The sequence below is a fragment of the Cnephaeus nilssonii genome (assembly GCF_951640355.1).
Source record: "Cnephaeus nilssonii genome assembly, chromosome: 6".
In the NCBI taxonomy this organism is placed as follows: domain Eukaryota; kingdom Metazoa; phylum Chordata; class Mammalia; order Chiroptera; family Vespertilionidae; genus Cnephaeus; species Cnephaeus nilssonii.
This window is the reverse complement of record NC_137077.1, coordinates 26993911-27020527: the sequence shown is the minus strand read 5'-3', so window position 1 is coordinate 27020527 and position 26617 is coordinate 26993911. Positions and strand designations below refer to the sequence as shown.

General features: G+C 37.9%; 1 protein-coding gene across 1 annotated transcript in view; it reads left to right on the top strand.

Moving 5' to 3' along the window:
- Positions 1-2083: 2083 nt before the first annotated feature.
- The window catches only part of LMO3 (LIM domain only 3), a gene marked incomplete at both ends in the record, with an annotated part of 50794 nt that continues 26260 nt past the window's right edge, over positions 2084-26617 (top strand). The window contains 2 exons of the mRNA XM_079775774.1: positions 2084-2108; positions 5779-5992. Of these exons, the coding sequence (XP_079631900.1) occupies positions 2084-2108; positions 5779-5992 (239 nt within the window). The remainder of the gene's footprint in view (positions 2109-5778; positions 5993-26617) is intronic.

Sequence of the window (26617 nt, the reverse complement as noted above, 5' to 3'; positions counted from 1 at the left end):
TTATTTTAGGGACCCCACTCTTTTCCTGGGCGCTCCTTCGCAGGACTCCTCTTGAACCGGTCCAGGAGGCAGGGTCCTTTCCCGAGTCGACTCCCGCCGAGGTCACTTTTTTTGTGCGCGGGGTCGTCCCCAGCGTTTGTGAGTAGCATATGCCTGCGGTTGCGCGGACGGCCCTCGCCGGCTTGTACATTTTCACCCTGGGAAATTAGCAACAAAGCCCGATCTGTCTGGCGGCTGCTTTGCACTTTCCGAGGGCGGCTGTACTTGACTGAGCTGCAGAACAGGCGCAGGAGAGCGAGCGGGCGGGCGGGCGAGCCAGCGAGGGAGGGAGAGCGGGGAAGGAGAGGGGAGGGGAGGGGTGGGGGCGAGAGGTAAATAGTCTTAAATCGGAAGGGAGCTTGCTTCTCTGTGGTCTTGACAAGCGCTGCCCGGGCTCCGCCGGCTCCGTAATAACGGAGTGACCTTTTCTCGGGCTGCCTTCGGTCTGGCTGGGAAGGGATTGCATTTCGCCGCCGAGAGCCCCGGCTGCCTTCGGCTCGGCTCCCTGCGTGCTGCGGGGGTAAGTTGTCTCCAGCCCGGACGGGGGAGAGACAGCCTCGGACTGCAGCTGCCGAAAAGGAGGACACCTGTGGCTCAGATGCGATCAACACCCTGACTTGGCGGATCCTTGAGGACCTCATTATTTTAAACTTAAAAAAAAAAAAATAGATTCCCTCCCCCCCTCTCTCTTTTTTTTTTTTTTTTTCAAACAATGCTTCTTTTTGACCTTTCCCAAGGAGAAGCGCTACAAAGCAGCCACGGTGCTTTCTGAACCGCCTCCCCCTGTATCGCTTAACTGAGAAGGTAAGTGCAGCCACTGGGTACACACGCGGCGGCTTATTTGCGGGGTGTGTGTGTGTGTGTGTCTGCGGGTGCGCGCGTGCGTGTGCGGATGTGGGTATTTTTTTTATTTATTTATTTTTTTTTCCCTCCTTCCCCGAGCCTCCTAATGAGGCATAAACTGGAGCTTCAGCCCGGCTGGCTCCCGCACGGCAACTTTTGCTCGGGCGGCAGCTCGGCGGAGACGGTTTTGCTTAAATCATGGGAGGCTTCATTATTTTTATGATGAGACGCGGAATGCACGCGGACGAGGGGGACGGAGAGGAGGGAGAGCGGCCGCGGGCGCGGAATGGTTCAAGTACGACTCGAGTGGATAGTCGTCAAAGTTCACGCCGAATTGCAGCATTTCCACACCCCCGGCTCCCCGGGGTGGGGGGGGGGCAGAGGGGCAGGGGGAGTTGGGCGTTAGGACACGTTCGCTCTGGTCCGGCCCGTGAGGCGAGGAATGGGGTCCCAGATGGGTTCGGGAGCCCTCTTCTCCTTACTTGCTGGAATTCATGAACCCTCCCCCCACACCCCCCTCCCCCCAAGAGTTGAAATAACCACCTTTGGGTTCCTGTGGACACGTCTGCCTCTCCCCACTCTGCCGTAACACAGCGTGGGAAGGAGGGGGTGGTCGGGGACAAGTGGCCAGAAGAGTGAGAGAGACCGTGGCACCGGGTGCCTATGTCCTCCCAGGTCCGGATCCAAACCGATGCAGCACATTTTCCCGGGGTGCGGGGGGGGGGGGGGGGGGGGAGGGGAGGGGGGGGCACTTCCCAGATAGCTGTTATGAAATACAACTCAGATTTATGATCTTTTTCCTATTGAACATGATATGCTATGCTAACGCTGCATGTGACAGTTTAATCAAACCCATTTGTTACCACGAAGCTAAAAGGGGCCGCTGGGATTTCGGGATTATGGGCAGAGTTAGGGAAGCATGTGGCTTTGTCATTCGCCATCCTTTTGCACACTTGCCGCTCGGCAAGGGGCTCGCCGTGGGCGCCGCGTCTCGTCTGGCCGCCCTCGTCCCTGCCCCCGCCCCCCGCCGCCACGCAGACCCGCTCCCCAAGTGGCTTCACAATAGTCGGTCCTCCGGCGGTGCGGGCTGCGCGCACCGGGTCCACACGCGGGCTGAAGAAGGAGCCCCCTCTCCGCGTCTCTCTTTGGGCTTGGGGCTCCATGCGAAGCCTCCGCAACTCAGGCACGCCTAAACCAACTCATGCAGAAAAAGGAGAAAAGTTTTGGTAAGGTTACAATCTAGCATGGATTGCGCTGTGCCGGGCGCTGGGGCGCTCTTGGCTGGCTCCGAAGCCTCCCTGCTCTTCCGCTGGCTGCTTTTGTGTCTTTCTAAAAGATCCAAAATATTATTGTTGTAACTTGCTTTGAAAGACGGCTGCTTAAACCAATTAATCTGGCGGGGTGCAACAAATACTGCTCCATTCTTTGCAAACCATCCCTGTGTGGGTGCAAAGACACCACCAACAAAAGGCTGGAGCATAACTCCCGCAAGGGGATTCTTTGTTAGAGTGTATGTATGTTTCTTATTTTTTTTTTTTTATTTTGCATGTGAGCTGCATCAAAATTGAACTCAGTCTTGCAAATCTCTTGTTGGCCTTTGCCAAGCACTAGCACTTTGCTGCCATGGTAACTGTAATTAAACTGATAAGAGTGGAAAAATGTCAGTATCTCTGAGCCTTGCAGCTGCATTGGAGAAAAAGGGAATCAAATTGGTTCCCAGCTCCATTGCTCAAAAAGGGGAGGGGTGGTGGAAAGATGGGGAGGGGGGGGCGGTGGGTTGCGAGTTGAAGGGGCAGAACAGAGTTAAGCAGCTCCAGTGCCTGAGATCTGGGGACATCTATTTGCATTGTTGTCCCTTAGGGGGCTGCAGCCTGTAGGGATGCTCTGGGCCAGTGAACAGAGAGAAACAAGCTTTTAGGCCCAATCCAGTTCTCCAGTCGGGACTGGGGGCTGGGAGAGGGTGAAGATGGGCAGGAGGAGAGAAAATCTTTTGTTTGGTACCTCTTGGCAATCGAATGGCTGTGTTGGCCAAATTCTTTTAATCTGTGTCACTGCTCCCAGCTGCAGAACCCGCATTCCCATTTTAGCATCTTCCCGAGGCACCTCATCTCTGCCAACCCCCTTTATGTATTCCCTCTAACAATTCCTTCTCCCAGATTGTTCCCTGTGAATCTTCCGACGGGGACAAAATGTTTCCCATTCAGTATGTGTAGTTAGTCCAAAAATATAAAAGACTGTGCCTAAGTGCTGCAAATCTTTTATTATGATTATTTTTTTTAAACCCCTGTGTGTTGTGGAGTTGTGGTTACTTTGTTGTGTTAACTACTGAAGCTGAGACTGCTCGGATGAATGGCACAGAACAAGGGAACATAATGGAGGCAATCAACCGTTAGGCCGCCTCACAATGCAATCCGGGCAATTAAAAGCTCACCAGAGTTTAAATGAAATGGTTCTACTTATTTCTGCACACCACACTGCACAGGCTATTATTTATGTCTTTTTTTAAAATTATGATTTCCCTTAAACTGTCAAATAACTCAGAATGGCAGGGTCTCAGAGGCAATAAGAATTTCCCTCAGAACAATTTACATGCCAATCTTAAACTAGTTATGAGTGCTGATGTGCTCAGAGCAACTTGTGCAGTGTTTCTCAGCTCCAAACACGTAACTCTACCCAGACCTGTTCTCTGGATAGCAAGGGGAGGTTGCTGACCGTTTGATGCCTTTTAGGTTCATGGCAAAGTGGTGACTGCTAAATAGTTCTTTTTCTACAGCTGGTAAAGTTGCATGGTATTGAAAAGATTACCCTTTCAAGAGAAATGTGAGGATGTTCTCTAAAGGAAGGCTCCGGGACGGATGTAAAATATCAAACTCCTTTTCCGCCCAAGGCCAAACAGAATGCAAGAGTTTCAAATATTAATTGGCCTCTGAGTGCTAAATTAAAATGTCAACACAACAAAAACATTTTGTGAAGACAAGCAGGGTAGTGTTGCCTGTGCCAAATGCTGGTATTCCCTGTCTTGGTTGCAAAGCATTTTGAATAAAGAGAGCTGACCTTCCAGGGTTGATGGTAGTAACACAACTCAGAAATAAGCTTAGCTACAACTAAGAAGGATTTTTACAAAATAAATGTAGCTTTGTGATATTAAAAAAATAAATAATTGCCTTAGAAACCGGATAATGAGAATAGCCACTCATAATATATCTCTAGATGTTTTCAATAATGAAATCCAGAGTATCACTTAGTAAATCAAAATTTCTCCCTCCCCTTAGGTGCATGATTAAGAGGCGGTAGGGTGAGATCTGTACTATAATTAATGGGATTGAATCCTTGTGGAACCTTGCTAGAAGACAGTAACTAGTTCTGATCAAAGAAACTTCATTTGTTAGAAGTTCTAGAGAGTGAGATTTAGCAGAGCTAGCAAGGGTTATGATTCATCTACACCAGCCCCTCAGCTCCTTCAAAAGAAAAGGGGCAGGAAGCAGCCTATAGGAATACCACCTGCTCTTCTGTTCAAAGCCAGCTGCTAGTTTGCAGCTCCGGAGGCCACAGCTACGCATATCACGCAGAAAGAACAGCCACGCCGCTTTCTTCCGTGCCATTGCCTACTCTAGTCCTCTAACCAGGGAAGTTATTTTCTTAATGGAAGTTCAACATCCTAACAGTATCATGTGCAGCTCATGTCATATTTGTATCTAGGAAAGTTATCCATCTGCGTGGAGACTGTGCCTTGATGTTTCTTATTGGTGTGGTTAAAAAAAGAAAAAGATAGTGAAGGTAATAGAGGCAAAGTCTTCATCGCGAGGCATCAGAGGAAACGGGAGAAGGTTTAACTCTTTTGGAGGAGGAGCAAGCACACAGAAAATGTTCAAGACTAGAGCTTGGCATTTCTTTTCTTGACGCTGTGTCAAAAGTGCATACACATTGGGTGTTTTGTACCCTTCCGTGTCCAAGTTTAGAACTTTCTGCCTAGGAGAGGAAGCAGGATAGAGCAATGGCATTGCTAGACTGTGGGAAGGCCACCAAGTATAGTGTTTAACTGTTGTTCAGCTTTGAGCCAAGTACCTTAACCTCTCTTAGGCCTCCGTATCCTAATTTGTAAAATGAGGGACTTTGGAATTGGTGGATGCCTGTGATACTTGACAGTGCTTAAAGTGAGTTATTTAATAAATACGAAGCTCTGAATAGTTAGTCCAGGGTTGTTGTTTTTAAAGCTGGGTGTTAGGAAAGAAGAAACTCAGGCGAATATTTTTTCAAATTTTGGTCAAGTTGTAAAACCTAGCTAGACTCCTTGTTTGTGATGGAAATGTATTTCGAAAATATAGAAATGTTCCTATGTCTAGGATAGCATTATATAATATATGCACTGTACATATTTCATTTATCTATATATGTGTAATTATATATATATATACATATATATATATATCATATGTATATTCAGACTTTGCCTTCTGTTGTTTTCTTCTTCTATAAATAAGTGCATGCAAATGGTAATAAATTACATAATCCTATACTTCAGTTTTATATAAGAGTATGTGGTAGTATATAGTTAGGTAATCTGCCATTAATACAGGCACCGAATGATGCTTGAGAGTATACTTTTTTTTAACATAATGAATACTTTGAAATATCAAGGGCACAGAAGGAAGTATTTGGATGCAAACAAGTAATATAGGATTGGTGAACTTTTGGGGTGACTGTATTGTGTACTTAGCTATAAGCATCTTTCCTGTGTCCAGAATGTAGTTTGATTTTAGGACAGTCCTAAAAAAGGAGAGTCTCACACTCCTTACACGAGGCACTCTGAAATATTTACCTTGATTGAGGTCTTCTGACATCCTCTGGCTCTGTCTTGTCGTCCCAGCTCTCTCTTCGGTTTTTGTCTCCTTTTAGGTATACAAATGCTCTCAGTCCAGCCAGACACCAAACCGAAAGGTTGTGCTGGCTGCAACCGAAAGATCAAGGACCGGTATCTTCTAAAGGCCCTGGACAAATACTGGCATGAGGACTGCCTGAAGTGTGCCTGCTGCGACTGTCGATTGGGAGAAGTGGGCTCCACCCTGTACACGAAAGCCAATCTCATCCTTTGTCGCAGAGACTATTTGAGGTAGGAATGACCCTTGCACACCAGTGATGACTGGATTCCTTTTTAAAGCACTTTTGCAAGTGTGTGTTTTGGTTTGTTTCCTTTCCTTCCTACCAGCCTATAGTCCTGAAAGATGTTGACCTATCCGCCTTCAAAATGTTGCCAGGTGCCTGTTGAAGCAAATTATTGCTTAAGCAGTGGTCAACAAAACACACTATCTAAAGGGTTTCGATTTGGCTTGCCTGGTTGCTCCTGTTTTGTCATGTTCACGTCAAGGACGTATTCGGTAGAAATCAGCATATGCTTTTTTTTTTTTTTTTATTAGACCGTAAGTGACAAGGTGGGCCGAGCAGAACACAAAATATGCAGCTATCTTTCTGTTTCAGAATTGTCAGAGGAAAATCTGTTTGAAATTCTCAACTGGTATTTATTGGTATATTTATTAGCCAATTTTGAAAACTTTCCCGAAGTGTGAATACATCTTCCCCCCACCCCCCACGCCATTCCAAGTGGTCATCGCAAGGTATCACTGGGCGCGAACAGCCTCAGACTGGCCAGTAGCTGTATGGAAATTGACAAAGTAACCATTGCCACCCTTGTGGGGAAATGACAGCCACTGTCCTCACTGAAAACATCTGGACAGTTTCAGGACCCGACAGATGTTCTTGCTTATGAAGCCATGGCGCTGACTAAACTTGTTTCCCAGCGTTTAGTACTCAACACATGGACTTCTATTTAAAGAAAGATTATTTTGCATTCCAGGGAACTTTGTGACTTGATTCGGCTGCACATTACTTATATTAATAAAGTAGGATCAATCAAATTAGAGAAATGATATATGGCATCATTTGGGTTTTCCTTATTTGATATGATTAGTCATGTTCCTAGTCTAACATTAAGAGACTTATTTTTAATTGTTCCCCCTTATGACACAAATTTATCCATCGGTGGTAACTCCTTAACCATCTTAGTTATTTGGAGAGGTACTTTCTAGGAAATTTAGTGCTTCTTGCTATAGAATTCAGTTCTTTTTCAGTCCGATTTAATCTTTGATGTATAAAAAATTACTGTTTGCTGAATAATAGTTACAAGAGGGTGAATGCAGTGCTGTTTTTGAAATTCTAGTCTTTCCCTTCTTAGGACTGCCTCATCTGACAGCCTCCAGACTATGACCACTTGTTACTCCTTCTCTGTGTTATCTTGCTCAAAATACATGCAAGGTGCCAACAGTGGGAAGTGACTCTTTTTTAAAAAAAATATATGTTTTTATTGATTTCAGAGAGGAAGGGAGAGGGAGAGATAGAAACATCCATGATGAGAGAGAATCATGGATCGGCTGTCTCCTGCAAGTCCCCCACTGGGGATTGAGCCCACAACCTGGGCATGTGCCCTTGACCGGAATGGAACCTGGGACCCTTCAGTTTGCAGGCCGACGCTCTATCCTCTATCCGCTGAGCCAAACCAGCTAGGGTGGGAAGTGACTATACCAGGGTTTCCTTCATTGTGGTGGTACTACTAACCAAAATCAACTTAGTGCATGAATTCTCTTAGAACTGCAGTCATTGAACTTTTCGAAATAAGAATTTGCCCTCCGCTCACTGTGAATTAGAGCCTCATTTCTACATAGAGCATTTATTTTGTTTTTAATGACTTAACATTGCTTCCTAGTTTCGTTTTATCATTACTAACCAACAAGTCATGAGTTTTTGAATCTTTTTGACTTTTACTTTTGTTTACAACTGCAGTGTCTCCAGTGGATTTATGTAGCAACAATTACAAAACACGTAGTTTTATAGAGTCTGGCAAGCTTAAGGCGTCCTAATACATAGTAAAGACTGAATTAAGTTAAATTTAAAGAAAATCTTTGAAAATACCTAGAATTTTTAAGTCAAAAATATAAATTTGCCAATGAAATCCCTGAGTCTTTAGTGAAGCCATTTTGCAGTTGTCAATATAATAGTGAGGGAGAAAGTAACCTTGGACTTATTCGTCCTTATGGTAATAAAATATGATGTTCAATTGCTTTGATATCTCAAGTACGTGTTTTGTTGAAGAAAATTTTCAGATGAGTCCATATTGTTGCCCTTTGTAATATAATGTTTAGTTAATTTCTGGTAGGCTTAAACTTTTAATGCTTGTTAACTTATTTTTAGACATTCATACTCTCTCAGATATAAAACCTGGTCCTGATTGCCAATATATTCATTTCTCAGGGTACAATTTCCTCTTAAATTGGTCATTACCACATTAATGGCTAGTTGTTATGTTAACAGCCTAAAGGTTGTTAATATTTCAAACTAAGTTGTTAACAGCAAGCTTATCCCTTATTTAAACTGAAGGTTTGTTTTATATAACGTGACTTCTTTGGCAGCTAGTAATTCATCAACACTTGAAAATTGTAGAAGTGAAATCAGAAATTGGTATGTGAGTAAAAACACTGCGTTATGTATTATAGATTATGCCACAGATGTGGTATTTAGTTTTATGTGGAAAGCATGTAGCTCAGTGATATTGTGTGGATGTTCAACAGCATATGTCTCTGGCACATTAAAATAGTCTGATTCTGTATGTGAGATGGGCAAATACAATCAAGCTAATATTATTTACAAATTAATTTCTTTGAATGTGTATAAATAGTCATCCAAAATGTTCATTGAATGCCTGCTGTGTGAAAGGCATACTTTTAGGTAATAGATGAAATAACAAACTGAAAAAGAGAGATGTACCTAAAATTATTACTATGTAATCATTTAACAATTATACAAAATCTGCAATATGACCAGTGAACAAGTAGTATTCTGTGGCTATTTCCCTCCTGGTTTTGCATATTTCCTATCTGTATTTTCCATAACCAGTGCTTAACCATTTAAATCCTATTAAAATGGCTTAGTTTTGTTTTTGGTCTTTGGATATTACATAATTTCTTTGAAACATCAAACAGGCCATAAAGAACTTACAGGTCTGTATTTCTCTGTCTAAGTTACTGGGCATCTAAATAAGAATATAGAAAAATATTTTAAAAAATGTTTACCTGCACTAATAAATTATTTATTATAGGCATTATCCTGGTCTAAAGAATATAAGAGAGTGACCTATTTTTGACAATTGTATTTAACTTCCTAATAACTTCCTTGAAAAAAAACACACACAACCAAAACCAAAAAATTTTAATTCTGAACAATGATTCCTGAAGTTCTAATGTTTTCTTTTGCATTGCTTGGAGCAATGATAGTGATGACCTGTTTTTACAAGTTCTTTAAGTAATGAATACACAAATTTAAATCATAAGATATTTTCTTATGAGTTATCAAAACTATGATTGTGATAAATTTGATTCCTCTCAGATTTTTTTCTCCTTTGTGGCACAATTAATATATTTAAGAAAAAGAAAATATTTTACAGTTTATGTGCTGAGTTTCGAATCTGAACAGTTCACTTTCCATAACAGGGCTGGTATAATGTATTTTATTCTTCTTTAGAATATAAAATGCATGGATTTGATGAAAGAATTTGACAGTTTGTAGGACTGTCCTCTGCTTTCATTCATTATCTAAAGGAACAGAAGGATTGACATTCAAAAACTTCCTCTATTAACACACTCTCTGACTTAAACTATGAAGTCAATCTGTCCATCAATCTTTATATGTCAAGATGTAGAAAGGTATCTGTTAAAAATGTATCCAATACATTTAGAATTTTATATTATTAAGAGATGAACTTATGACTATTTAGAATGGAAGCATCTTTGTACTTTGAACTAGAGCTTAAAATCAATAGACTGCCTAAAGTAGACTAACAATTGCTGTATAAAAATTAGCAAAGATTTAGTAATGGTATTTATAGGACTCTAATCACTGCCACACTATCATCTTTATTTCAGTTTGGAAAATGTGAATGAAGTAGTTAATGTATAACCAGAGTTTTAGAATTAAGATTTTGTGGCAAGTGATAAGAAGTCAGAACCAGGAGAAATAGCAAAATATTTTTCAACTTGGAGGCAGTAAAGGATATCAGAATCTATCACTCAAGTTTTGGGGTAATTTTTGGTGTGTTTTTTGTTAAGCTTAAAACTTCTTACTTGGGGTATATTTTAAGCATTAAGTCCATATAGGCTATATCTTGTACCTCAACGAAAAGTGTCTTACCAGAGAATGTACTCAAAGCTCTTTGCTGTGCTATATGCCATAGAAACTACTTACAGCTCTTCCTATATGAGAAGCTGAAAATGTCTTATATAAATGTTAATGCAATTTTCTACTTTTATATGTGAGGATGATCTCTTTAAAATGAAACTACTGAGAAAGAATGATGCTTCGTGCTCCATCAGAGTTGCCAATTAACAAAAACGGTTTGAAGTTGCTGTGCTTACTACAAATTAATGCTTTAATATAATGATATAGTAACTTTAAAATAGAACATTAAAAGCAATGGCTGCATAAAACATTAATCTAGCTATCGCTTTATTTCACACAGATCAAACCTGGTGCCTCTAAATTTTTACATAAGGTTTGATTAATATTAGTACATAATTAAGGCTTTAAAAGAAAACATGAATATGTTGTTAATATTATTTTATCTGACAAGTTACTTCACAATTTTTAAATGTTGAATAAAGTGTTCTCTTTTTTTGTTTCATTGTTATGTTTTTAGTATTAGGCAGTTGAAAATATCTTCCACGGAAAGCAGTGAATTATTGTTATTTGAAAATAACTTTTATTTTAAATTCTAAAACTTTAAGCTTTTATATGGAATAGAACTTCTCCCAAATAACCTTTTTCTTCTCTACAAGCTTCATTGAAGGTTTTCTAACACTTTATTATAGTTATAACTTTTACCATATTTAAATGTCTAAGCTAATCTTAGTATTATGAAATATTTTGACATATGAGAATGTATTAGACTCTATGGTCTGTTAGAAAAATACTGTTAAATTCCTTGCAAATTATCTTTATTTATAGCTTCAAAAAAGTTGTCATTTTAAGTCCATTTTTCTGTTTGTTATCGTAAAGCATTATTAAATTATATTTTAAATAATTTAGACTCTACTGTTCATGGAACATTACAAATCAGGAGTGATAATTTTGTTTTGTAAAATACTTTTGGAGGGAGCCCCTCACTTTAGAAAAAAATTAGTGGATTCACACCAGACTTCCTCAGAGTCAACTGCTTTTCAATAAACTTGAAAAAAATATTTCATCTACACAGAGAATTTATTATTTCTAAATTTGTCTCCAATAACATTCTGTCTTTAAATCTATGAGTCATCCATTTTCAGCGAGTGATTATTTAATCTAGTTATTTTAGTTTTGTGGCTTTTTGTTTGACAGACTTTAGGTATTTTCACTAACAAAGCCACCCGCTCCCCAGACAAGACTGTTAAAAATACAAAAATACTTCACACTATTTCTATATCTTTACAGTTTTTTATCTTTTTATAAAGCATGGAATACTTCAGTCAGGATAGTTTTTACACACAAGATGGATAAGTTAGACATACCTGACTTAGCAGAAAAATATTCTGTTTCTACAAGTATACTTAGGATTAAATGCATCTGGAAGACCTACATTTGAGAATTGCTAAAATTGCTTATTTTGCACTTTATAAATACATAGAACTCTGGAAAAGAATATCTATTTTTGGTTGCTCTTAAAGTATATCAAAGTAAGCCAGCACTTCATTTATAAATTCACCATTAACTTCCATTAAGTGACTAATAATAAATTTTAATGCTGTGTTTTGACTGCATACACATAATTTATTAAGGAATCTCATTTTTAAAATATGCTGAAAGGAGTAATTTTGGAAATGGTTTTGATGAATCCATGCCTTGTAGAAATGTATTATGTTAGTTCAGTTTTCTGCCTCACATAAAAGTTATATAGCCTAAAAGAAGAACTGAGCCAACCTAAATGACTATTATGTTTTCCTTCATTACACTGTGAGGCATTGAAATCTTATTTTGGTGTTTGGCTTGAAAATATTTTCCATTTCCTACGAGAATGTCTCCTATTATTCAAAGTCATTACCCGCAACCTCGTTCTATCTTTAGAAAAGATTACCTAACGTTTCTCACATTTATCAATAAATGTTAAAATATATAAATTGTAAATGCAGGACAAGGTCTTGAAAACAAGGGAAATAAAAGTAAAACAGCATTGCTGTATTCAACTGACCAGATATATTTTAAAACAGCATTTAAAGCAACCATGTCTTTTTTTAAAAGTTTTTTTTCCTTTTGTTTTGATTTTCTAAATTGGTTTGAATAAGTGACATGTGTTATCTCCCCTTGTTATGCATTTAAAGTGTTGTAGGTGTATATGTGCAAGCTGCAAAACAGATATTAGAATCTATGTAACCTTAGAATGAATATTAACTTTAGTCATAATTGACTTTTATCAGATCACTATAGTTTGTAGGCTTTGAAACTTGTAAAATCCAGATACTTTATGCCAGCTAATTTCTTAGTAAACTATAACACTGACTTGTTTTTACAGGTGTTCACCGGTCCAAGAGGCAGACAAGTTTTATAATACTACAGAATCCTTAAATTTAATCCCCTGTGATGTTCATCACCCCATTCTGTTTTTCTCAGCTTCTATGGAGTTTGATACTGTCTGTTCTATTTCTCTTTCTGTCATCGTTACATACTTTGTTTCATGATTATCCATAAATTTCCCTTTTCAGGGTATTTATAAGAAATGTATTTTGGCAATTAGATTTTCATTTCTTACTTTAAAACAATTTTTTTGGCTTATTAAGGTTTTCTTGGCCCTTATCATTGATATTTATGGATAACTTTTCTCTAAAGGATTTAAAACCCAAGCCTACTCCTTTATTATATTCATCAAACATATTTATTATATTAACAGACTACACACATCAGTCACCTGTGTGTTCACTATGCCATTTTTGCTTTTCTGCCCTGTGTTATCAAAACTTCCTGATAGGCCTTTCTCTCCTCAACAATATTATTTTGTAGTTATGTAAAGATTCTAAGTCTTTTGCCGAATTCTTTTCCTCCATAGTGTTAGTTTTGTGTAAATGCAAAAAGCTCTAGCTGTGGACTTCACTAGTTTCAAGAAAAATTACTCTTGAGATAAATAATCATCTTGGAATAGTCAGATTCCTGATTTGAAATTGGGAAATTAACATTAAGTTGAATATATTAAGTTAGACTCTAACCAGCATGTGTTGTTATGATTCAATTTAATATTAAAAACTCTCCAACTGTGCTACTGGGAAAATAAAAGACTCTTAGGAATTCAAAGATTATTTGCAGAGGAGTATACCAAAGCCATATTTAAGTAAAATTGTTATTCGTAATGCAGTAACGCATCGTCGACATTAAACCCATCCTATTAATAAAAGCAGAAAAACCATTTTAGTAAACAAAAATATCACATATGACAAGGACTAGTAAGGAGGCATGGAACTTCATAAAATGTGCTAATGCTAACATTTAATAGTAATCTTATTATCACGGAACAAAAATAAATTCCCATCTCATTTATGCCATCAGATCGCAACAGGCAACTTCAAGGGAAAATAACAAATTTTCGACTTTGCTAGTTTATTCTGATTTTCTAAAACTTTTAGAACAATACCATTTCTCTTATAGCAATTCTAACAGAGATGCATACAATTTTTGAAATTATTTTATTCTTTTTCTCATTTTTGAAAAATTTTGAAATCCCTTAAGTAATGTCCTTTGATAGATTGCTCCCAATTCCCCAAAAACAGCAGAGTCAAAACTGTTACACTTTAAAATACCTGATGGCATCGAGCATGATGATTATTTTGTGTTTATCAACTGCTCAATAAAAATATATTCTGACCAACAGTTCATGTTAGACTGCATAAGATGAGTGATCAGTACTTGTTCCTTTGCTTGGGTGGTTGGGGGAAGCGAGGGGAGAGACGAATGGAAAAAGCAAGCATAACTTCGAACACTAAATATGAGTATTAGTTTCAGTGGGCAGGTTGATTTGTATTTTCCAGGTGAGAAGTTCCACTATTCTATGAACGTAATTTTAAAGCCTGTAAGTATTGCATGTAAATAGTCACTGAGGGATGGATCATTTGTGCTTTGGATGATACAAAGAAATTATAAATTATTGAATTGCCTTGGAATTTATAAACTAGTATTTTCTGTGACCATTTATTAGGGAAAATGAGAAATGTTCTGAACTATAAGAATCCCTTCCTTCCCCAGCATGTCCTCGATGAGTGGGTATTCTTGGTGTTTGTATTTATGATCACATGTTTAGCTATCTCTCTAACAGTTTAAAAATGAAACCATTTAGTCAATTAACAAATACTTGAGTGCCAATGCTTTATTCCTATGAATAATGAATGTAGAATATTATATTTCTAATTGATTTTATGTAATATATACATGTGAAGATATTAATATTTTACTATGTAAAGAATAAGGGAGTCAGTCTGGGAAATTTGGGAAGAATTTAAAGACAAGTTATTTGGCCTATTTTCTACAACTGATGTAGTCAAAATTGCTTTGAAATAACTAGGAAAAATATATATAAAGAGCGTTAGTCTGATTATGTCCCATGGAACTAATTTAGAGAATGAGAAAAGGTTATAATCAAGAGATATTAGAAAAAAAATTAAGAATGGAGATCATAAGTAATAAGTAAAACTTAAGCTCTGTAAAATTCCTTTTTGTAAGCCAGTAGTCCTACTATAAAGGCTGAACTTCAAGCTTTATAGTTATATTTTAGATTCAGAGTAAGATAGACTTAGCTCTGTAACTTTCACACTGTTTGCATTGTTTCGTCTCTTATCACAGATATTGCTAAACTACCAACAGCGGTACAATTAACATCCCTTGCAAAATGCTTAGCATCCTTGGGCCCCATTTTCCCATTCAAAAAATATTATTCTATATACTCTAAGCGACAAGAATCCCTTCCTTGCACAGCGCGTCCTTGATGAGTGAGTACTATTTGGTGTTTATATTTATGCTCACATGTTTTGCTATCTCTGTAACAGCTTAAAAATGGAAGCATTTAGTCAGCTAGCAAAGCCCTGGATACTGCACTGAATAAAACACAGAAATACATCCTCCCCATTAGAGCTTATATTCTAGTTAAGGGAAGCAGATTATCAACAAAATAATTACTGAGTACATTAGGAGATGATAAACACTACAGGAAAAAATGGAGCAGTATAAGAGGTTTGCAGAATTTGTACTGATGTGTGTGTGTTTGTACATGCATGTGTGTGTAAGTGAGAGAGAGAGAGAGAGAGAGAGAGAGAGAGAGAGAGAGAGAGAGAAGAGGGAGGAGAGGGAGAGAGAGAAAGAGGGGGAGAGAGAGGAAAAGGCAGGAATGGAAAGAGAAGGATTTGAAAACTAAATAGGGTACACAGGGACAGCCTTGTTGAGATGGTAACTTGCGTAAAGACCTGAAGAACGTGAAGGAGCAAGCCCTGAGGTTGTCTAGGAAGGACAATCTGGGCACAGGGAACAGTCAATACAAAGCCCTGGGATAGGAGCTTGTCTGATGTGTTTGAGGAACATCAAGAATGCTAATGTGGTTAGAGTGAATGAGAGCAGCCACTGCGTGGTCCTGTGGTACCCCCCTGTTGCTTTTACAAGCTAGAATGTCCCTGAACTTTTCTCAATGTCCTCTAAGGACGTGGTAATACAGTCGGCCCTTCATATCTGCTGATTTTGCATCTGTGGATTTAACCAGTTAAGGATTAAGAACAGTATTTTCAGTCCATGGTGGTTGGGAATTTGTGGGTGCAAGGGCCTACTGTTTGCATTATTCGACGTCATTTTAAGAGACTTGAGCATCTGTGGATTTTGGTATACACAGGGGTCCTGGAACCAATTCTTTGGGGATACTAGGAATGACTACTTCCATTTGAGAACGTTGTGAAGTTTATTCAATTAAGCTATTATGGACTGAATTTCCTTTGGGATTACAGAACTCATGCAAAATTGAAAGGAATTATTTTTCATTTATTATTTACTGGTAGTGTTTTCTTAATGCCTTTTTATTTGGCCCCATGAACCCTCTTTGGTTTATAGTTATAAAGCGTGAATCCCAAATACACCTCAGGATTCGATCATTTGGCTGTCTGTTGCTAATTCATAGGTGACCATATAGTTGTATGTTTGAGTTTAGGTAGACACATCTACATACATCTGCTCAAACGGATAAAGGACTGTTTTTACATACAATATTTCAGTGTGAAATACAAAGGAATGCCCATAGTTTGAGCTAAGGCTGTCAACACATCATGAATCAGAGTAATAGCTAGACCAAAGATTTCCTTAAACTCTATCCTGATCACAATGTAATTGATATTTTTAGGATATGTAGGTAATAAAAATTGCAAAGATGGGGATTTTTATAAAGCTGACAATTTTCTACTCTTGAAGTGGAAACATCAGTTATTCGAGGTCTGAAGGGTGACTTTTTCCATTATTTTTTAAGTCAAGCTGAGTTTTATTTAAATTATTTTCTAGTACAAAACATTTAAAATATTTGCTTTATCATAAATGTTTCCAAATCCAGCATTTAGTGGGGGGGAAAAATGCATCAAAGACATACTGCTGTTTAAAACAATTTATTTAATCACGTCCTTGATGAGATGAGACAAATGTTACTTACATAAGTGTTCTCTTTATACTTCTGTTTCTCACCCCTAACCTAACCCTAGCTCACTAATTTTAGTTTCACATCAAGAAGTGCGAAGCGTTAATCTTCAGAACTAAAAGATGAACATGCATTCCTGCTTTTAAGAGTGGGATTTATATGTACAAACTGTCTTTACTTTTAAAAATGAAAACCGTTCAATAAAACTTTAAATACAAATTGAAGTACTTGAGCCTGTATTTATAAAAGGGGCTGAGATGTATCATGGGTGTAGGCAGAGTTGCTGGGTTAATGTGCCTTGAGCCTTGGGAAGCAGCCTCATATGAAAGGCTGAGCATTCCGCATGGTGGCCATCTCGACTCCATACACAAGGGAGTGGGAAACATACTTTTTCCGGAATCCAGGAGGTGGTGGCTACGTGGCTTTCCAAATCTTAATTCCTGCTGTCGCCCTGCACATCTGTGTGCTTCTTTCTGTTAACCTTTTCCAGCCACTCTCCTACGCTTATAGGCAGACAGGGCATCTGCTTGTAACTGCCATTTTGTCCTGGTTGAGACGAAGACCTCTGTTCCTAACCATTTTGTGATTCTCACCTTCCAAAGTAGTTCAATTTAATCCCGATTTTAAGGAAATGTTGCTTGACCTTGAGCTGATCGTTTGCTTGGTTTTTATATAATCTTGTCAATGGTAGTTATTAAACTAGCCATTATCTTTGGAACAGAGGTCACATGCTCATTTGACTAAAACTGCTAAATGCTTTGTCTTCTCTATTAATTGGACTTCACTTGCATTTTGAGGAGATTGAAAAATGTTTACAACTATATATTTTTTATTTTCCTTTGAGGATTTATCTGCTGAACAGTAAAAGAGACTTTCATTTTCATCACAGCTCAGTTTTGTTTGTTTTTTTTTGTTGCTGTGATCCTAAGTCACAAGCTTATTCTACATTCATTTTAGCACATACAGTGCATTTTCTATGATTTCACTGTGTGTTTCTCATTATTCCACCACATGGGTGTTGCCCTACTTCCACCAACTATCATTAATGGCTAATTAGCCAGAGATTACTAATATGATGCACTCATCTGCTGGTTTTTACCTTCTCTGAATATCACTTTGTATAAAGGAAAAAAACAAAACAGTCACACCAGTTCTCCCAAACTAGGTGAGGTTAGATCTAACCCCTAGGTTTTAGAGGTATGTAGAGTGTCATCATGGTGAAGAGTCCAGAGTTAAAGTCTACCCAATTCTGCTACATCTCAACCATTTATTCCTAAGCAAGTTCCACAGCCTCTCTGAGCCTCAGTTTACTTGTCTGTAAAAAGGAGTCATAGACCCACTCATAGAATTGTCGGGGTGTGTCAGTGAAACACCCTAGGCACAGAATTGAACACACTGGCTAACACTGCAATGTGAGCTTCTGTGTTGTGAATGAAGAATATCACTGAGTTATGAAAATAAGATAGTTTGAAAATTAAACATGAGGATAAAATGAAACAGATTAAGAATGATAAATAATCAAGAATATGAAAGGCTACTGCTATAATAAGATCTGCACCAACTTCTCATCTACAAAGAAGATAGATGAAGAAATGCCTAAGTAGCATGCGTACCTGAAGCCATATAGGAAAAATAAAAAATTAACAGTGGAGATGATTGTGATCGGGAATGGTTATTAAGTTAAGGTTATAGTATTTTTTTACATACATTAAGGTTAATCTGAATCATTTGAGGAATTACTGAACATGCCATTTTCTTTCCAACTGAGCTGGTAGTTTTCTGAAATATAGGCCCATACTCTCCACATTTTAGCATGTGTAAGTTCTATGGCCTTGTAAAGCCTTATGTTTAATATCCCATAGGGTGGGATTATATGTAAAATTTCAGCTTGCTCAAGGTTTCCTTTATGGTTGTGATTTTTGTATCTTTTTCCTCAGGTGACAAGGACAACTGAATGCCAGTATCTTTTAACTGATCATTCTTTTTCACAGTGTTCTCTAAACATTTTGATTATATACCTTTATTCCTAAGAGTTAAGTACGCACCTTTAATTTAAATATATATTTATCAATCATGAATATTTCATTGTAAATTTTTTAAAATTAGAAAAAAAGTTGAAGAGGGTAAGACACAAAAGAACAAGAACTAGAAATGCGAGTAACTGTATGAGCATGTCTGGGGTTTGTGTACCCCCAATATGGATAGTGATATTATTTCTTAATAGCCTTCATAAGCTTACTTGACAGTTATTTGGTAGTGATACTTGCGAATAAAACGGGGGGAAAGACCAATACTGGGGAAAAGAGTTGTAAAAGAGAGATGTGATAGTTGTTTTAAATAAAAGGCCTTTCTGGACATGGGCTAGTATGCCAGGCTCCAGTCATTTAATATAAAATCAAGGTTTTCTTTCTGAAAAATGTGGCAATGCACGTGGACTCTTTCTAATGCTCTACTATAGCCACCGGCAATATTAATATGAGGTAGAGTCCTCCCTCCCCCACAGCCCCCTATTCAGGACACTGTGAGATTTTAGACAGATAAATGCTAAAAGAGAAAGAACCCTATGTACCAAAGGCAGTGTTTACCGCATGTAATACATATCATTGTTTGTCTCCTGGAGTGAAAAATACTTGTGTCGTGCTGTTAAAATGCACTCCTGACAGACCAGTGCTTGCTATTATAGGGTCCATTGCTTAAAAAAATGATACACTGACAGAAATACAATTTAAGAAAATTTAACACCAAGGGCAGCCAACCATGTAGGCTACTATTAAGGGCCCCAAACTCAAGGCCAGGGGTTTATTTAAAAAAGAGGCACAGTTTATTTGCTAGTGGTAGGCAAAGTAAAAAGAAAAAAAAAATCTAACTTGAATTCCTTGCTCTCTAGTCTGTAGAAAATTAATGAAAGCAACAGTTCAATAAGATTTTATTGCTGAAATGTTTAAGCGAAACATTTTAAGAACGCTTCGGAATTTTTAAACAGTTACTTACCATTTAGAAAGCTGTAACACTGCAGTGCGTCACAAATTGTTAGCGTTCGCTTCTAGGCACACCCAGTGATTTTTCTTAAAAGGTGTAGTCAGAGCTGGTTAATCTGAACCACTTTGTTCATTTCATTTTTGCGTGTGTAACTTATAAATATATTTGAGATTGACAGGTCAGCAGAACCCACAATTACTACAATTTAAAATGTAAGCTATTGTCCAAGTACTTTTATGGGCATAGTTTGGTAGTTAAATGCATTGGATTTGTAACAAGGCCTTTTGAGAAGGAAAATAACCAAATGGGAGATGAGATGAGATATATTGGATTTCAGAAGAGTACAGCATGTTCTAATGAATAAACTGCTACTGAATGATGATAAAGCATGTGTTTTTAAGCTATCACATGGCTCTATTATTAGGAGAGAAAATTCCATGAATTTAGATGAGATGTATTATCTAATTTTACCATTTTACAAACAAATCTGCCATCCAATAATATTTGATACCAACTGTGTATGGATTACATGTTCCTTTGGGAGAAAGGTTATAAAAGTAATACAATAAATAATCTGGGCTTCAAGGAGCTTAACTCGGGTATCAGAGAAATAGGAGAAAAAAAATGTCTACTGCTATGGAGAATCAAAAGATTGTATCTTACGTTTTCTACTCAGATGGTATAGTCTTATTTCCATACCCCAGGATGAGCCTTGGGAGGCATTTTGGCCCAGCCAAGAAAGGATGTCCAAAGATGAAATACTGTGTCTTCGTAGATGTCTTCCAGGATTCAGTTGACCTGAATCTGACAATATTATGCAACAGATTTTTTTTTCTATGAACATGGAAGATAATGCCTATTGTGAAATCGGTCCAGACACATTGTCCAGGGCCTCTGTGGCTCAGCTGTGTGTTGGAGCAGACCCAGGAATGTTTGCTGAGGAAGATGTGGTCCTCAGCTCTCCTTGCCACAGCCATGTGGTGGCTCTCTATTCGTGCTCAGGTTTTAGTCACATTGCTAAATTCATATGTGGGCTTTATCATACCATGGTATCTCTTCAGTCTGTGTTCTTACCAGAGAGTACAACTTAAAATGCTGCTTTTCAATGCTTATTTTTTAAAAGTTATCTAAAGGAAAGAGCATTTATGGTGGGTTATGAAAACCTGGATGTTAAGTTATTTCTTCTGAGAGTTTTAAATTTATCCGGGGTCACTCCAGAGAGCTATGTATGTGAACTTTGTTTAAACAGACTCACTATTGAAATTTCCTCCAGATGTTAGCATAAGAAAAGTTTCTGAGACTCTAAACAATTAAATGTTGTTTTTCTCAGGACTTTGAATCATATATTTGTTTACATTTTTTCTTCTTTGTCTCCTAAGGAGCTCAAATAAAATTTTACTTTCTTTTCTAACAACAGCATGGTATATTAATATACAGTATTATCCAGGCTTTTACCCATATTTTTATTTATTACTAGAGGCCCAGTGCACAGATTTGTGCACCGGTGGGGTCCCTCGGCCTGACCTGCAGGGATTGGCCAAAACCAGCTCTCCAACATCCCCCAAGGAGTCCTGGATTGCGAGAGGGCAGTTCTCGGGTGATGCTCCCCGGAATCGGGCTCCCTCTTCTCTGGTTCTGGGTGTGTCACCCAAGAATCACAGCTGCCAAATCACCTTAGCTCGGCAGCTCCTGCATTGAGCGTCTGCCCTCTGGCGGTCAGTGCACGTCATAGCTTCCGGCCTGACGGTCACTTAGGCTTTTATATATATAGATGCTATCTGAAGCCATTTATTTCATCTGAGGATGACTTTTGAAACTTTTGAAATGAGACAGTTTAAATAGTTGGAATGAGTGAACAATAATGGAGAATAAATAGACATGGGAGCACATGAGACATGTTCAGATAGCTGATTGAAAGGAATTTGGGAAGGGGAGGATATGATGAAATTAATTCTCTAGTCTAGATGTTATATATATAAAATATAGGGTGTCCCCAAATATACACACACTTTGAATAATTATAAAGGTATTTTTTCCACTGGGTCCTCTGGAACCCCTCATGTCATTGTCAATAATCTTTCCTGTGTCCACAATCTTTTGCAAAGATGCTTTTTTCCATCAAAACATTTTCTTAACTGAGTTTCATTTGTTGCTTTCAAGTCTGTCTCTTCTTTAAGGAGGAGGTTTCCTTTAAGCTGTCAACAGTGGCATTGCATTACTCTACTCTTGTAAATTCCACATCCAAGGAAGCCACGAGGAGAAGCTGGCATTCTCTGGGATTCACATGGCCACCTTCACTCATTAATAAAAATGTATCCTCCAGTGAAACTCATACAGTCTAGTTACACTACCTTATACCCTTTCTCACTCCTGTCATTTCTCTTTGCTACAATTCTTGGAGATTTTAAAAGGCTTATAGCTGACCCATCTAAAACCTAGCCCTACCTTGTTGAACCTCCTTAACTGTCCTGAATGTCAGTCCTCTATCCCCAAAATCACATACAGATCCTGGTCCTTAAAGAAAAATATTCCATCTCAGGAATCGTAAACTTTGTCATACCGATCTGTCTAGCTTGCATGACAACTGCTCTTTAATTTCAGACACTCAGCCTTCCATTATGTCTTTTTCTCCTAATTTGGTCAAATAGATCAGGATGCTGTCCTTCCCTGACCAGCATGAAGCACCTGTTGATCATTAGAGCCCCCCTTCCATCCCCTCACCCACATCTATCCTCCTGTCTCAGTGCTCACCAAGGCTGCAATCTGGCCAGTTGGCATTGGTATACCGCTCCCTCTGTTCTGCTCCTTGAATATTGCTGGAAACAAGCAAATAAAATAACGATTGATGCTCCTACAAATAATTTGTTTCTCCCTCACTGGGCCTCAAGGGCTGAGCCAGTTATTTGTACGTGGTTACCATTCTTACCCATGACCTTCAACAGCTCTACCGAACATTTATAGCTCTCCTTGAGGCCTGTTCTTTGGGTAGTTGTTCTGACTCCTTTTCTCAGCAGATGCCCTTGCTGCCTCCATCAAAACTGAAGGCATCATGTTTGATTAAACCAGCCTCTTAACACTATTGACATTGCATCTACTTTTCCATTTATCTTTAACTTCTTTCATCTCATCTTTGTTCCTTTTAAGGCTGCTTCTATATACTTAGCTCCATTCCCTTCAATACTATGTGGATTTTCATGAGGTATCTTCTTTTCCTTTGGTATTTTATTATCTCCTTTTTTATAAACTCTTGACCCTCAACATATGAATATGTGCAAGACTTCCTATCCTAAAAAGAAAAAATCTTTATCCCTCAAATATATGTTGGTATTAAGTCCTTTGTTGCTCAATTTTTTTTTTAAAGAATAATCTATCCTTATATCCTCATCCATACTTCCTCAGCCTCATTTGCTTCTTGTCCACTTATGATCTGGGCTTCGATCACTAACCAGTCTACTGAAATTTCTCTCCCTGGTATCTAATTGTTAAAACCAATGGACATTTTACCAGGGATTATATAGTTTATGTTCTCTTTTAAATGTTGGTTACTCTTTTCTAAGCACTTCCTACTCTCTTGGATGCTATGATTAGATTTAGGTTCTTTTCTGGGTGCCTCCTCCCCATCAGATACTTAAATACTGATCTTATTGAGGTGTACTTCCTTTCTCTAGGGGGAATATTATTTGTCGTCATGGTCTTAGTTTCTGCTCATATTGTGATGGCCCTCAAATCTCTACCTGCAGTGCTTTACTCTCCTCCAAGCTTGAGCCATGTATATCTAGCAATTTCCTTAGCATCTGTAGGTGAATGGCACATAGGAAACTCAAACTCAAAATGTCTTTAAACACATATAAAATTAACATAACTCTAGTATGGTCCCTTAATCTGATAAAGATAATGTAAAATATATAGAAACTAATTTTATTTATGAATACAGATATAAAAACTTAAAAGGTTTTGACAACATTTAAAAATGTATGGGCAGTTAATAAAATTCAGCAGCCATTGCAAAACTTCCAGATAAGGAGAAATAAGAGGAAGCTAGTTAAATATGATTAAGAAGATTTACTGAAACTGAGCAGCAAATATATAAAACAGTTAAATACCGACAGAGCCATTTCCATTAAAAGCAGGACTATTGTCACTTGTATTCAATGTTGTCTTAAAGGTTCTTCTAGCTAATGTAACAGGATAAGAAAATTAAGTATCAGTATAAATATTAAAAATAAAATTAGTTTCTTTGTAGATAATTAGAAAAACTCAAGAATTAATAAGAACAGTTGGCAGAGTAGCTAGATAAATAGAATTGTAGTTTTACTCTATGCCAAAAAAAAAAATGACTCAGTAGAATTGAGAGGAAAAGAGTCCAGCATGCCTATGAAGAAACCTTTTTAAAGGAAAACTGCTAAAAAGATTGTCCTCTATTTTTTTTGTTCACACATATTAGGTAAATATAGAACAATTTCAATTGGACTGAGGACAGAGCTGGTTAATTATGAAGGATGGTTCTAACATTGAAATGAAGTCACTCACATGATGACAAATACTTATTGAGGATTTACTCTATTCTAGATACTGGTCCAGAGATAGGGACTGGCACAGTGAAAAATACAGATAAAAACCTTTGCCGTTGTGTATCTTATGTTTGAGTACTATGTTTAAGGTACTTTCCATGAGCCTGGAACTGTACTAAGTGCTTTACAGATGTAAACTAATTTACCCTTTGGGGAGAATGTACTCATTTTAGCGACAACTATCCTGAGGCACAGGATGATTAATTTGTTTAGCCAATAAGTTGCCAAGATGCAAGTGGTTGAGGAAGGATTCAAATCCAGAGAGTGTGCCTCCAAAACCTATTCTGACTGCCTGCACTTTTGTGTGTGGTGACCATAGTCATAGTGTGCCATCATGCTGCCAAGAAGAAGCAAGGGAACTGTTCGCTTACCATACACCTGTGTTACCTCTCCAAGCTACTGGCATAGCATTGCTAAAATGCCAGTCAATTAAATGTACACCTGGGAGGGTATGAAATACCTACCAGGAAACTTGTTTCTCATCAGTGGCATCAGACACCTTACATTTTAATTCTGTTCTGAAGCTCACCAAACAGCTCCCGTGAATCATACTCATTATTTTTCTGCTAATATATTTTTTTAATGAACAGAGAGATTTTGACCATTCTTTGTTCTTTGGTGTTTCTTAAGCCTTTTGGAAAATAGCCAAAACATTTCATAAGGCTTCCTCTAAATACATTAATAATGTGTATGTAAAGATTATATATATATATATATATATATATATATATATATATATATATCCTAGAAAGGACATTTTGTTCTTTTTTAAAAAATCCCTATGGAAGTTTATGACCTTTGTAATCAATGCCTTTTTTAAAAACTGGGCTCTAGAGAGTGTTTGGGTTGGAAAAGGTCACCTATTTGCAGTGATATATTCTGTCAAGAGTGTGTATAAATGTAATATACTAGACCTTAACAATGCAATATATTTTGTTGGAATAAAGGACTTCTTTTTTTTTGCTTTTTATTTCAAATGAGACTTTATTAAGTCTAGAGCTATGAATGATTTCTTTTTGAATATATTCTTTTAGTGAATTACTATAGTGCTTTGGAATTTTGAGTCAGATCTGAGCCTGGGCCAGGTTGAGATGGTTTTTCACCAAAGAGAACATAACTTTATTCCCAACCCCAGTCCTTTTTGTCTCGACTCCTCTCCTCTTCCCCCAGCCCAGGTGGGAGGTTATTTTGAATTTATATTGTTCAACTGAACTAAGTAAGAATAGTATATATCAAACTTGAGTAGTTTATATGTCCTTTAGAAGGAAAAAAAAAAAGGAGATTCCTCTTGTAATCTCCCAACTCTCCCATTGAATTTGAGAAAATTTACAGTACTGTCACTTTAGGTTATTACTTAATATTTTCTAAGTTTAATGAAATTATAAGAGGTCAAAGGAAAACACAGTCTGTGTTGTCTGGGAGAGGATGGGATTGGCATGAGAGATGAGGCGATAACACATTTGACATGGAAGAAGCTGCCTACCCAAGCTCTGATGTCTATTTTAAATTGAGCTATGAGGCAAATGGGCTGGTCAAATTAAGCATAGAGTTGCCAGGTGAAGTAAGGATCCACCGTTTAATTTAAATTTCATATAAGTAATAGATCCTTTTTTTTTCAAGTAGAAATATGCCCCATGCAACATTTTGGAATCTTAAATATGGGAACCCTAATTACAAGCGAGAACTGTAGTCCTGTAGAATTGGTCCAGAGAGCCATCCTGGGCAGAATGTGTATTATTATGTGGGTAAGAGAGAGTCATTGTAAGTCATTGAACAGATGAATGACACGAGGAAATTAGAGCTTTGAAGAAAAGTCCTCTTCCAGTGTGTGTAGACCGGTCTGTTATGAGGAAACAATCTAGTTTTGTTGTTGTTGTTATGCCTACTTGTCTATCTCTCCAGTACTAGATTGCAAGCCTGTTGAGGGTAGGGAAGTGTCATATTTGTTTTACAGCATCTAGCAGAAAACCTGACAGGGAGTAGGAGCTCAGTAAATACTGACTTGAAGGCAGGAGGAGGGAATGGGGTAGAATGAAATATTTTGCAAGCTGAAATGGTTGTAATCAAGTGACAGCCCATGTAATAGAAACAACAGAATAATTGTCAGGGGATTCGGAAAATGCGATTTTTAATAACTGAGCATCATGGACGAATTGCAGTAAGAGATGGTCCTAGAAGCCGGAAAGAAGTTCCAGGACTATTTTGAGAATAGGAAGGGGGTGTGATTCGGCACAATATTCAGCCTGAATGTTGGCACACTTTTGGAGCTGCTTGCCTAAGTTAGATATCTAATATTTTGACCGGTGCTTTTTCTTACTAATATTACCAGATATAATGGGTAGAGATGATACCAGTTAGCAAGTTTTCTGCAGCTGCTAATTACAGTTCGGATGCATTGCCACCTAATACCATCTGGAACGTCATCAAAGATAGATCTAATTCGTTCTGAGTTCCCGCAGGTAGTTGATGT